Source organism: Gorilla gorilla, chromosome 1 (genome assembly GCF_029281585.2).
Source record: "Gorilla gorilla gorilla isolate KB3781 chromosome 1, NHGRI_mGorGor1-v2.1_pri, whole genome shotgun sequence".
Taxonomy (NCBI): domain Eukaryota; kingdom Metazoa; phylum Chordata; class Mammalia; order Primates; family Hominidae; genus Gorilla; species Gorilla gorilla.
Genome location: NC_073224.2, coordinates 17746661 through 17759428, shown reverse-complemented (window position 1 = coordinate 17759428; position 12768 = coordinate 17746661). Strand labels below are relative to the sequence as shown.

The 12768-nt window shown below is 42.3% G+C and overlaps 1 protein-coding gene across 3 annotated transcripts in view; it reads left to right on the top strand.

The window, feature by feature from the left end:
• The window catches only part of NUP133 (nucleoporin 133), a 66436-nt gene that overhangs the window by 27987 nt on the left and 25681 nt on the right, over positions 1-12768 (top strand). For all 3 annotated transcript variants that reach the window (XM_019031672.4, XM_063707635.1, XM_063707636.1), the window contains 4 exons: positions 2495-2658; positions 4547-4641; positions 8566-8790; positions 12626-12748. In XM_019031672.4, coding sequence (XP_018887217.1) covers positions 2495-2658; positions 4547-4641; positions 8566-8790; positions 12626-12748 — 607 coding nt within the window. The remainder of the gene's footprint in view (positions 1-2494; positions 2659-4546; positions 4642-8565; positions 8791-12625; positions 12749-12768) is intronic.

Below are 12768 nucleotides of genomic sequence, written 5' to 3'. Positions count from 1 at the left end.
TCTCCTGTTCTACCAAGGGACCATGACAGCCCTTTTCCAGTCTCCTCCCACTTCCCTCAGACTTAGCAGAGGACTTAACTTCCTACTTCACAGAGATCACAGAAGCCCTTGATAAGAGCTCCCTGTACCTCCTAGCTTACTAGCTATGAATGTATCTGGATCCCAAATCCTGTTCCTCTTTCCCTCCCAATAAAGTAGGAAGTGTACTCTTCTTCCTATCAGAGACTGCTCTTTGTTTTGAAGGCCACTCTCTCCTGCTTCACTTAAGACTACATCCTTTCAGTTCTCCCTTTCCTCTGTCCTTTGACCTTTCTCATGCTGGCTCCTTCTCATCAGCAATTAATCATATTTAGTCTGCCATTTGTAAAAAGACCAGTCTTTGACTTTGCGTCCTTTGAGTTACCACCTTATCTGTTTGTTCCTGTTGATGGCTAAACCACCTGAAAGGATGTCTACATTCGCTGTTGTCAACCACATTCCCTCTCTCTCTACTCCCTCGGCTATCTTTTCTCCTCCTTGGCTTCATTTGCTGAAGAAACAGATGTACCATGACCCGGGCCATTATGTGAAAATGGAGAGTGTCCAGCAGCAGTACATATTTCATAGGCACTTGAGTTTCAACGTATCCAAAACCGAGCTTATCTTCTCCAAAGCTTATTCTTCCATCCCTACCCCCTGCTCCAGTGACAAGCACTACCATCTCTTCAGTTCAAAGCAACAACAGAGGAGTCATCCTTATATAGTTGTTCCCCCTTACCCGCAGGGGGATATGTCTTAAGACCCCCAGTGGATACCTGAAATTGCATATAGTACTGAATCATATATATACGTTTTTCCTATACGTACCTATGATGAAGTTTAATTTATAAATTAGGCATCCTAAGAGATTAAGAACAATAGTAATAAAACAACCGTAACAATATACAATTGACCTTTGAACAACACGGCTTTGAACTCTGTGGGTCTACATAATACGCAGGCTGTTTTCAACCAAATGCGGATCAGAAATTCATTTGCTTATACAGAGGGTCGCCTTTTTGTATACTGGAGCTCCACAGAGCCAGCCGCAGGACTTGAATGTGGGTGGATTTTGGTGTATGTTGGGGGTCCTGTAACTAATCCCCTGTGTATACTGAGAGATGACTGTACTGTAATAAAAATATGTGAGTGTGGTTGGTCTCTCTCTCTCTGTCATCTGTTTTCAGACTGCAGTTGACTGCAGGTAACTGTGACTGTGGGAAGTGAAACCATGAATAAGAGGGGACTACTGTACATCAGATCCAGCAGTAACCTAACTGGATTTTTCTCTTTCCTGTCTTTTCCTTTCTTCAGTAACCTCCTAACTGGATTTTTCTCTTGTCTGATCTGACATCTGATCCCCTCTCCATATGATAGAGCAATCTTTTGGGACACTGGAACAGACTGTGACACTCCTTTACAGTGCCTGTCCATTGTCCGTGGTATTAGGTTCAAACCCCATAACATGGTTTACAAGACTGTGTCCTCTAATTTTGTGATTCATCCCTTCTCAGTATCCCTTATTTCTTCATGTGTGCCATAGTTAATCCCCTGGTGGGTTCATTGACACCCTAGTTGTCCCCTAATCTCTCTAAGTTAGAAGAGTCTGCTGGTTTTTATGGGCTTACCCTTCCTTTAATTGGTTATCCTGCAAGTTTTTTCCAAACTCTTGCTCCCTGGGTGATCTCAGCCTCTCCCGTAGCCTCAGTTCTCTCCTGAGATAGAGGCTTACTTGCGGACGGATGTGGATGTATGTTCTGTGTGCAGCTGTATACCCCTCCCCCAGTTCTCCCCAGCCTTCCATGACCTCCTCTTTACCTGTTAGGAAGTTTTCCCTGTCTCTCTCGGTGTTTATCACCTGTGTCATTGCTTGCTCAATTGTCTGGACTATTTTTAAGTCTTTTTATCTTTCTGTGTCCAGAGCCGAGCATGTTCTAAGTATTCAATGTGTATTTATTGAATTAATGAATGGATAATAGTTTTCTCCCTTTTAATTAAATAAATTTTATTAAAAGTAACTTTGAGCCAAAACCTATAAATGGTTTTTAGGTTACATTTAACTTCACAATTAACTTAAAAATTTTTTTATTTTTATGGGTACATAGTAGGTGTATACGTTTGTAGGGTACATGAGATATTTTCATACGGGCATACAATGCATAATAATCACTTCAGGGTAAATGGGATATCCGTCACCTCAAGCATTCATCTTTTTTGTATGTTGTGAACATTCTGATTATGCTCTTAGTAACTTTAAAATGTACACTAAATTATTGAGCATGTCAAGTTTGTTACATGTCTTTCTGTGCCTGACTTATTTCACTTAACATGTCCTCCAGTTCCATCCCTACTGTTGCGAATGACAGGATCGCATTCTTTTTTTTGGCTGAATAGTAGTCCATAATTAATTTTTTCTTGGTGAGTTTTGAAAATATTTTGCCTCCCTTAATACTTGTGTTTTCCAATTTTATTTCAGAAAAGATTTAGGTCATGCTCAAATGGTGGTTGATGAGCTCTTTTCCTCTCACTCTGATTTGGATTCTGATTCTGAACTAGACAGGGCAGTTACCCAAATCAGTGTAGACCTGATGGATGACTACCCAGCATCTGACCCACGGTGGGCTGAGTCTGTCCCTGAGGGTAAGAATGTTTCAATTATGGAATGGTGTGTTTTGAACATATTCTGGTTTCTTTATTAGAAGCATCTGTTAAAGCATATTTTTTAGCTTCTCAAACAATTTAATATTAATTCAATATTTTTTTAAATATTGTGACCTTCCTTTTTTTTTTTTTTTTTGAGACAGAGCCTTGCTCTGTCACCCAGGCTGGAGTGCAGTGGCGCGATCTTGGCTCACTGCAAGCTCCACCTCCCAGGTTCATGCCATTCTCCTGCCTCAGCCTCCCGAGTAGCTGGGACTACAGGTGCCCGCCACCACGGCTGGCTAATTTTTTTGTATTTTTGGTAGAGGCGGGGTTTCACTGTGTTAGCCAGGTTGGTCTCGATCTCCTGACCTCGTGATCCACCCGCCTCGGCCTCCCAAAGTGCTGGGATTACAGGTGTGAGCCACCAAGCCCGGCCAGGTAACCTTCTTTATAGTATGTTTTGAAAAAGGGTCAGAACAGGTCTAGATAACAGAATGTAAACTAAAGGAACATTGGAGCAAATCCTAATTGTTCTATCCAAGGCAGATTAATTAGCCTTACTTAGCTTTCCTGGCTTTTATTTCTAAAAGAAAATTGGTAGCATAGGTAGACAATTGGCACTTACCTGCCCCCCAATCCCAATTTTTTTTTTTTTTTTTTTTTTTTTTTTTTTTTTTTTTTTTTTTTTTTGGAGACAGGGTCTCCCTTACTTTGTCACCCAGACTGGAATGCAGTGGCATGATCTCAGCTAACTGCAACCTCCACCTCCTGGGTTCAAGTGATCCTCCCACCTCAGCCTCCTGAGTAGCTGAGATTATAGGTGTGCACCACCACGCCCAGCTAATTTTTGTATTTTTAGTAGAGACGTAGTTTCACCATGTTGGCCAGGCTGGTCTCGAACTCCTGACCTCAGGTGGTCCACCCGCTTTGATCTCCCAAAGTGCTGGGATTTCAGGTGTAAGCCACCACACCCAGCCTACTTACCCCCAAATTAAATGATAATTTTGGCATAATCAGTATATTTGACTAATAGAAATGATCCATTCCCCTAAGAGCAGCAGTGATCAAATGTCAATATGTAGAAGTGGACAAGACATGTCTAGCTGCCTGTCCCAGGTGACTGCCCCTCTTACTCTTACTTCCACCTCAGAAACTCGAGGGGAACTCTGGGGTCCCCAGATACCAGGGAACTGTCTCAAACATGTTTCTCTCCCTAATTATCCTACTTCTTAGCAAGTTCACTAAGCTCCATTAGAGATTTAGGAAGAAAACATCAGAGCTCATCTCCTTTCTTTGACTGTTTTTGTTGGCACTGTCAAGCTTAAATTGTTACAAATGATTAAACTAAAAACGTATTTTGCATTTTGAATAAATACAGTATGAATTGTATCAAACCTCCAAAATTTTCTCTTAAATTTTTAAAACTCCTGAGTAATGTTATAAACAACTGTATTGTAAGGTTGATATTTTTCTTTTGTATAGACTTTTATTTTTTTTTTCCTTTTCTTTTTTGAGACGGAGTCTTGCTCTGTCGTCAGGCTGGAATGCAGTGGCGCAATCTCGGCTCACTGCAACTTCCGCCTCCCCGAGTTCGAGCAATTCTCTTGCCTCAGCCTCCTGAGTAGCTGGGACTACAGGCACGCGCCACCACGCTTAGCTAATTTTTGTATTTTTAGTAGAGATCGGGTTTCACCATGTTTGCCAGGATGGTCTCGATCTCTTGACCTCGTGATCTGCCCACCTCGACCTCCCAAAGTGCTCAGATTACAGGTGTGAGCCACCGTGCCTAGCCTTAGCTTTTTATTTTAATAGCAGTTAACCACTAATATTAAAATAGTATAGTTGTAAAACCACTATGTTCTAAGTTTTATCACTGTTTTAACAGAAGCACCTGGGTTCAGCAATACGTCACTGATTATCCTTCACCAGCTAGAAGACAAGATGAAAGCTCACTCTTTTCTTATGGACTTTATTCATCAAGTAAGAGCGCAGGGTGCTGGGCACAGGGCTCTGCCTTTGGCAGTCTCTCCAACACAGTGGGAAGTCCCTTCTCTCTATTTTGAGGTGTTTCATTGGGTGGGGCATGACTGGTGTTTTCCATTGTCTCTGCTGATTTAAAAGTCCGTAATTCCAGGGCTGTGTACAAGCCTGTTAATCCAGGTATAAGAAGCAGGACTTCATTCAGATTTCCCGTGTGCGTTTGTGTAAGAACTTAAGTTTTCATGAGTCGATTTTGTATTTGACAGATTTTTATATATGACTTTTAATTTTGAGGTGCCATTAGAATCAAATCCTCATTGAAAGTGTTCCTTTTCTTTTTTTATGTTAAGGTTATCCTCATATATATTGTGCCTAAATTAGAAAATGTTTTGCTACTGGATAGAATTGTTACATAAATTCACTCATTCTTGTCTCGTCAATAAAAGTGGCTTGCAGACATATTACGTAGCCAAATGCATGAATTTCAACCTGCTTGGGGTTTTGTTTGTTTGTTTTATTTATTTATTTATTTATTTTTTTGAGACAGGGCACTCTGTTGCCCAGTCTGGAGTGTAGTGGCACAGTCTTGGCTCACTGCAGCCTTGACCTCCTAGGCTCAAGCAGTCCTCTCACAGCCTCCTGGGTAGCTGGGACTACAGGTTTGTGCCACCATGCCCATATAATTTTTTTTTAGTTTTTGTAGAGACAGAGTCTTACTACATTGCCCAGGCTGGTCTTGAACTCCTGGGCTCAAGAAATCACTGCACTTCAGCCTCCCAAGGTGCTGAGGTTACAGGCATGAGCTACCAGGCCCAGTCTCTTCCCTGATTGTTTTTCAAACTCAGTAGTGCCTACTCACTACCACACCCGGCTAATTTTTTATGTTAAGGAGATTCTAGTGAGTGCTGTCCAATCCATTGCTTTCTGTGATCATGGGAATGTTCTCCTAGTGTGATGTCTAGTGGGACAGCTGCTGGCCACATGTGACCTGAACAGTTCAAATGTGACTAGCAACTGAAGAACTGAATTTTAACTTACTTAAATAGCCACTGTGGACAGTGGCTACCTTATTGGACAGTGCAGCACTAGATAATTTCAGAAATGACTTGATTGTTCCTAATCCCACATTCAATTTTGTGCATGGTTTATCTCCTGTCTACTCTTTTATTTTCTTGGCAAGAAAACTCCAATCATTCAATGAGTCTCTCTTTTTTGTTGTTGTTGTTATTTTAGGTGGGATATGGATTAATGAGGAAAAAACACATTTTCTCCCGATATGGTCGTTTAATTAGCCAAGTGTATTAGTTAACTATTACTGCCGTATAAACCACCGCAAAACACAGTGGCTTAAAACAATTCTGTGGGTTAATCAGGCAGTTCTTCCGTTGGTTTCACCCGGAATCACTCGACCTGCATTTAGGATGCACTGAGCTGGAGGGTCTGCAAGCCTCTTCCCGCTTTCTGGCAGTTGGTTCCAACTGCCAGACAGTTGGAACCAACTGTCACAGCTCACTGGTTCCACAGCTCACTGCAGGCTTGACCTCCTGGGCTCAAGCAATCTTCCCACCACTGCCTCCCCAATAGCTGGGACCACAGGCACTCACTACCACGCCCGGCTAATTTTTTTATTTTCTGTAGAGACAGGGTCTCATAATGTTGCCCAGGCTGGTCTCAAATTCCTGGCCTCAAGTGGTCCTCTTGCCTAGGCTTCCCAAAGTGCTGGGATTACAAGCCTGAGCCACTGTACCCAGCCCTAGGGAATATTTCTGAATATAGAGAAATATTCCTTTTCTCCTTGAGCCAAACTTGACATCTGCAGGGCCATATCCTCATTCTGAAGGGGGTGGAAGTAACACCAACACTTCAGAACAGTACCCTTGCCTCTAGTTTTCTGATGTTGAGGGAAGCCTCTGTGTTCATACATTGTGTTTCCATACCTTACAGAAGCAGGGAGGTAATCTGATCATATTCACTGTGTGACTAGAATGATTGTACATATATATATATATATTTTTTTTTTTTTTTTAATTTTTTTGAGACAGGGTCTCACTCTGTCACCCAGGCTGGAGTGCAGTGGCATGATCATAGCTCACTGTAGCTACAGCCAGCCCGGGCTCAGGTGATCTTCCCATCTCAGCCTCCCAAGTAGCTGGGACTACAGGCATGTGCCACCAAGTCAGCTAATTTTTGTATTTTTTGTACACATTACCCAGGTGATCGCCTGCTTCTGCCTCCCAAAGTGCTGGGATTACAGGTATGAGCCACTGTGCCTGGCCTAGAATAGTTTTAATCTAGAGCTGTTGCTTCACTGTCAGTGCTGCAATCAAAGCAAAGTAAAGCAGGCAATTGGGATGACCTTGCATGAAAACTCCACCTAGATTTTTTTTTTTTTTTTTGAGACGGAGTCTTGCTCTGTCACCCAGGCTGGAGTGCAGTGGCGCAATCTCTGCTCACTGCAAGCTCCGCTTCCCGGGTTCGTGCCATTCTCCTGCCTCAGCCTCCCGAGTAGCTGGGACTGCAGGCGCCTGCCACCACGCCCGGCTAATTTTTTGTATTTTTAGTAGAGACGGGGTTTCACTGTGTCAGCCAGGATGGTCTCGATCTCCTGAACTCGTGATCCGCCCGCCTCGGCCTCCCAAAGTGCTGGGATTACAGGCATGAGCCATCACGCCTGGCCGATTACACCTAAAATATTTTTGAGGGAACCAGGAAATAAATTCAAGTCAGGAAAGACCATGTAACTCTTATTTTAAAATAATAAGGTGAACAGGTTAAATACATTAGGATTCAGTGAATTATTCCACAGTCATTAAAAATAAGAATATCTAAATGTGTTATAAAAAATAAAATACTATCAAAACAAGGTACAGAACAGTATATACAGTGTGACCCCTTTTGTGTTATAAAAAGATATCTCCTAGCATGTAAATACTACAAAAGCATATAGAAAATGAAGGATGAGAAAATCAGGTCACTTATTAACGAAAGAGAATTATACTTAAAATGTGAAAAAGTATTCATTATTTATGCCTGTCTTTTGGCTCTTTCCTAGTTCAGGTTATTGTAATGTCATATGCAATGAGAAAGCTTAGGAAAACCTCTAGAAGATCATAACACAGGACAGATGGGCACCAAGCAACTCAGTAGGAGATGCAAAGGGTTAGAGACACCCCCACCCTCCCAGCAGCATTAGGGGTATGAAATCAGTCCTTGAAGGTGGAGGTTGCTGAGTTTCTGATTTCTGAAAGTCTGGAACCTAGGGGAGTTAATTGATACAGCTAGTAAAGGGCAGTGTGAGGCCAGGTGCAGTGGTTCACACCTGTAATTCCAGTGCTTTGAGAGGCCGAGTCAGTAGGCTCGCTTGTGCACAGCCAGGAGATCTTGTGGCCAAGATCAGCCTGGGCAACATAGCGAGACCCCATCTCTACAAAAATAAAGTGTAAAAATTATCCTGTTGTGGTGGTGTGCTGCTTGGGAGGCTGAGGTGGAAGATGGCTTGAGCTGAGGGTTTAAGGTTAGGGTGACCTGTGATCGTGATTGTACCACTGCACTCCAGCCTGGGCGACAGAGCAAAACCCTGTCTCAAAAAAGACGAAAAGAGCAGTGTGACTGTTTTGATAACCATAAACAATAATTTGGGAAACATGATATGCAGAGGCAGTAGTAGTGGACAGAAGCCCTGGAGTGACCCTGTTCTTAGAACAGGAATATCTACATTTCCTTGTGGGTGTTAATGGCCTGGCTGAAGTGTCTGTGTGTTAGAAACAGTTAAAACAAGAGACAGCTGGAGGGACTTGCTGGGGGAAAGCTGGGGGAAAGCTGGGGCCAGTGACTGCCCAGGGTGCTTCTGGGGAAAATACAGCTATGGTATTTTGCATGTTACCATAATTGCTTTCTGAGAATATATGTTTGCCTTTTTGCAAGGTTGGCTTATTTGGACGTCTAGGCAGTTTTCCAGTTAGAGGGACACCGATGGCCACTCGACTGTTGCTCTGTGAGCATGCCGAAAAGCTGTCAGCCGCCATTGTTCTCAAGAACCACCACTCCCGGCTTTCTGACCTTGTCAACACAGCCATATTGATTGCTTTGAACAAGAGGGAGTATGAAATCCCATCCAACCTGACTCCTGCAGATGTCTTTTTCAGGGAGGTAAGATGAGTCCTCTTTCATGTGGCTTTGTAGAACGGTGCCATTTAGTGATCATGCCCTAGGCAGGAAAGACGGTGAGGACGAGTTAAATCACAAAAGATCTCACTGAAATTTTAAACTGGACTCCAGATTTTCTGGCTAGAGTGTCACTCAGAAGTATCATTTATCAGGTACCTGTAAAGAAGAGTTTGCAAAGTTGACTAAGAAGTGCTCCCTGTTTACTTTTTTTCCCCGATAACTGTCTCCAAGTACCTATTTGCTTTGCGTGCTGATCTTTTTTTTTTTTGAGATGGAGTCTCACTCTGTTGCCCGGGTTCCAGCGATTCTTCTACCTCAGCCTCCCGAGTAGCTGGGATTACAGGTGCTAGCCACCACCCTGGCTAATTTTCATATTTTTAGTAGAGATGGGGTTTGATCTCGAACTCCTGACCTCAGGTGATCCACTCGCCTCAGCCTCCCAAAGTGCTGGGATTACAGGCGTGAGCTACTGCATCCATCCTGATCTTCTCCTTTGTCTCTCTCGATCTACTCTTTTTTTGGGGGGCGGGGGGGACTGAGTCTTGCTCTGTTGCCAGGCTGGAGTGCAACAGTGCAATGTCGGCTCACTGCAACCTCTGCCTCCTGGCTTCAAGCAATTCTCCTGCCTCAGCCTCCCAAGTAGCTGGGACTACAGGCATGTGCCACCATGCCCAGCTAATTTTTGTATTTTTAGTAGAGACCTGGTTTCACCCTTGTTGGCCAGGCAGATCTACTCTTGACTCTGCCACAGCAAGGTGGCCTTCCTGAGTGGTCTCCCTTGCCCTCCGGCTTCTGCCAGGTCAGATGAATGTGAGGCCCTGCCATAAGGCCAGAAGTTGGAGTAGTTATTCCGCCAGCTTTCTTCCTTGCCTGTGCACACTTTACATTGGTTGTGCCTCTCTGTCAGGGACTGTGCCTCCTGTCCAACTGCTTTCTCTGTGTTTCCAGTAGCTGCCCCCTCCTCTTGCCTCTTCAGGCCTGAGGTTGATAATGCCTCATCCTAGGGTGCTGCCCCATCCCTTTTTGGACCCCTTAATCTTGCCCACACCTTTGCAAACAGTACCTTCACTGAACTCCTCAGCTACCTCCTAGGGTCTTGTTGCTACACCTTGCTTGTAGAATCAGATTTATTTTCAGAGAAAAAGTAAAGTCTGCTACAAACTTCAAAGACAAAAATGGTTACGATGCTGGGCAGCCAGTGGCAGCTGGACGTTGTGGAAATGGTGGCGCAGTCCTCGTGCTTTTGTGAAGCCTCACAGCCTGATGAGGCAGCAAGGCAGACTTCGCTGTCTCCCTTTAAAGGTGTGACATTAGAACTTAGACCTGTTGTCTTAGCTGAGACTGCAGAATTATCTGGTTTTAGAAACAGTGCCAGCTCTTCCCTGAGCTCTGTGAAATTTGGAATTCCTTATGCATTTGAGGAACTTCAAACTCTATTTGGTGTCTCAAATTTTGCTTCCTTCCTCCTATAGCCTAGCTGTATTCTAACATGTAGCACAGTGTGCCGACAAGTCTCTTTTTCTTAATGTTTGATGTACTGTAACCTAAGTTTGATGTACTATAACCTAAATTCAGTCTTCCTGTTGATTCCATAAATGTGTTTAGTGTGAATTCTTTGCTTTTATGCATTTGGGTTAGTTCCTAGGGAATGGAAGGAAAAGCACTTTGTTACGTTTTGTTTTTAATCTAGAGAGTATGCCAGAAATCTGAAAGAAAAACAAATCACCTCAAGTTTCATGATCTAACAAATCAAATTGTTGTCATTTTTGTGTCCTTTTTGGTCTTTATTCATATATAATTTTATATGATAAGACAATGAATTTTTTAAAATTAATTACAAACTACTTGTAAGAACTGAGCAAGAGCCTGGTTCATTATTCTGCATTTGGATCAAAGGGCAAAGTATAATTGTCAATTTAGTGTATGTACATGTTTCAGTTAGCTGAATTATTGGAGAAGGGTCTGGAAATTATCAGTTGGATACATATAGAATAATATTTTAGGAATATGATACAGCAAAACTAAAAATGTGATTGGCTCCTCAAAAGAATGTTCCATATGAAAAATGGTAACGTTTAGGACTGTTCACGTCACTATTTATCTTCATTTCTCATGATGTTCGTTGGTCTTCAGCTTCTCTGGGGTGTAGTTATAAAGGTTTTCTGCCGTGTCATAATGATCATGAAAAGAGAATACAATAGCTATATGCATATAGTAGTTTTTCTTTCTTTTTATCTGTCCTTCCACTTGGGGGTGACAAGTTACCTGTCTAAGGAGTATTTGTGTTTTGGGACGAGCTGGTTAACCAAAATCAATCCCTGATTGGTGGGCCATATAGAACGATATTTTGACTTGGCAGCCCTGATAGAAACTAAAACAATATAGAGCCTGCCTGAGGGTGCGCTCTCCACTTTGCCTCTGTTTCCAGTTTGGGAAGGCCTTGTACCTCCCAGGGCTCTGGAAAAGCAGAGCTCACTGCTTAAGGAACAGACTATGTTGACACGGCATATGAGCAATATTTGAAATCACTGAATATATACATGATAAGAGAATTTAACAAGTGTTTTGGCATTTTATGCGCTTTTATGTTATTTTCTGTCTTTTATATTATATATGCTTTCCTTTTTTTTTTTTTTTTTTTTTTTTGAGACAGAGTCTTGCTCTGTCGCCAGGCTGGAGTGCAGTGACACAATCTCTGCTCACCGCAGCCTCCGCCTCCTTGGTTCAAGCAATTCTCCTGCCTCAGCCTCCCAAGTAGCCGGGACTCCAGGTGCGCGCCACGACGCCCAGCTAATTTTTGTATTTTTAGTGGAGACAGGGTTTCACCATGTTTTCCAGGATGGTCTTGATCTCTTGACCTTGTGATCCACCCACCTGCAAAGTGCTGGGATTGCAGGCATGAGCCACCGCACACGGCCATTATATAGGCTTTCATTGTGTTTTTCATGTTAACAATGTAAAATATTCTTACGCTTAAGCTTATAAATTAAATGTGCTAAAGATTTCTTGCCTGGGCTGTTAGGATGCCTTTGGCTAACATCAGAAATGCAAAAGGAAGAACAAGGTTTGCAAAAGTGAGGGATTTTGTTTGGGTCATGTTTTATCTGTGCCTTCAGATCTTGTTCCTTCAGCCAGTTTGTGAGGTCCTTGAGGGCAGCTAATCTGATTTTTCTTTCCTCTTATCTCTGAGTGTCCATTGCTATGCAAACTCTAAATAATGGGGGGAAAGCTTAAGTGCAGACTTGAACTTGAAACAGGAGTTTCAGTGCCTGATGGTATTTTTGCACTGTTATCTCCATGTATTAATTAATGACAAAGGAAGAGTTAGAAGTTATGTATTTAGTTCATTCTCTTATGTTGCTTACTTCTGTTCTACAAATGTTTCTGTTATGTCTGAAGAAGGGGAATTCCTCAAAGAAAGAAATTAGCAAGTTCACTTTTTGAGGTCATTATTTTAGTCTATTAGTCCATTAGTTTGGGGTATTACATTGTAAAGTGATGTCATCTGTAACCTAGTGCTATTTAAAGATGCACTGAGCAGAGTAGCTATAATAAAAAATATCATCGTTTAAATAAAAATCTCAGTAACAATCCAGAATTTGCCTGTTTATAAGACTTATTTGGGCACTCTGACTTTTAAAAGTTAGGAGATGTGACTTTTCTTGATTTTTGAATTTATTTTTACCATCAACTGCCAATAAATTTTCCTCCATCTATAGGTCTGAGGATATGGCTTAATGAGTAAAACTCACTGGGTAGTTGTTACCCATCACCATAATTTTTGTTGTAAGTAGTTTACTTCTGTGTATTCTCTCAGGTATCCCAAGTAGATACCATCTGTGAGTGCTTACTGGAGCATGAGGAGCAAGTCTTGAGGGATGCACCTATGGATTCCGTTGAATGGGCTGAAGTGGTGATCAATGTGAACAATATTCTCAAGGTACAAAAATATAGTAAAGG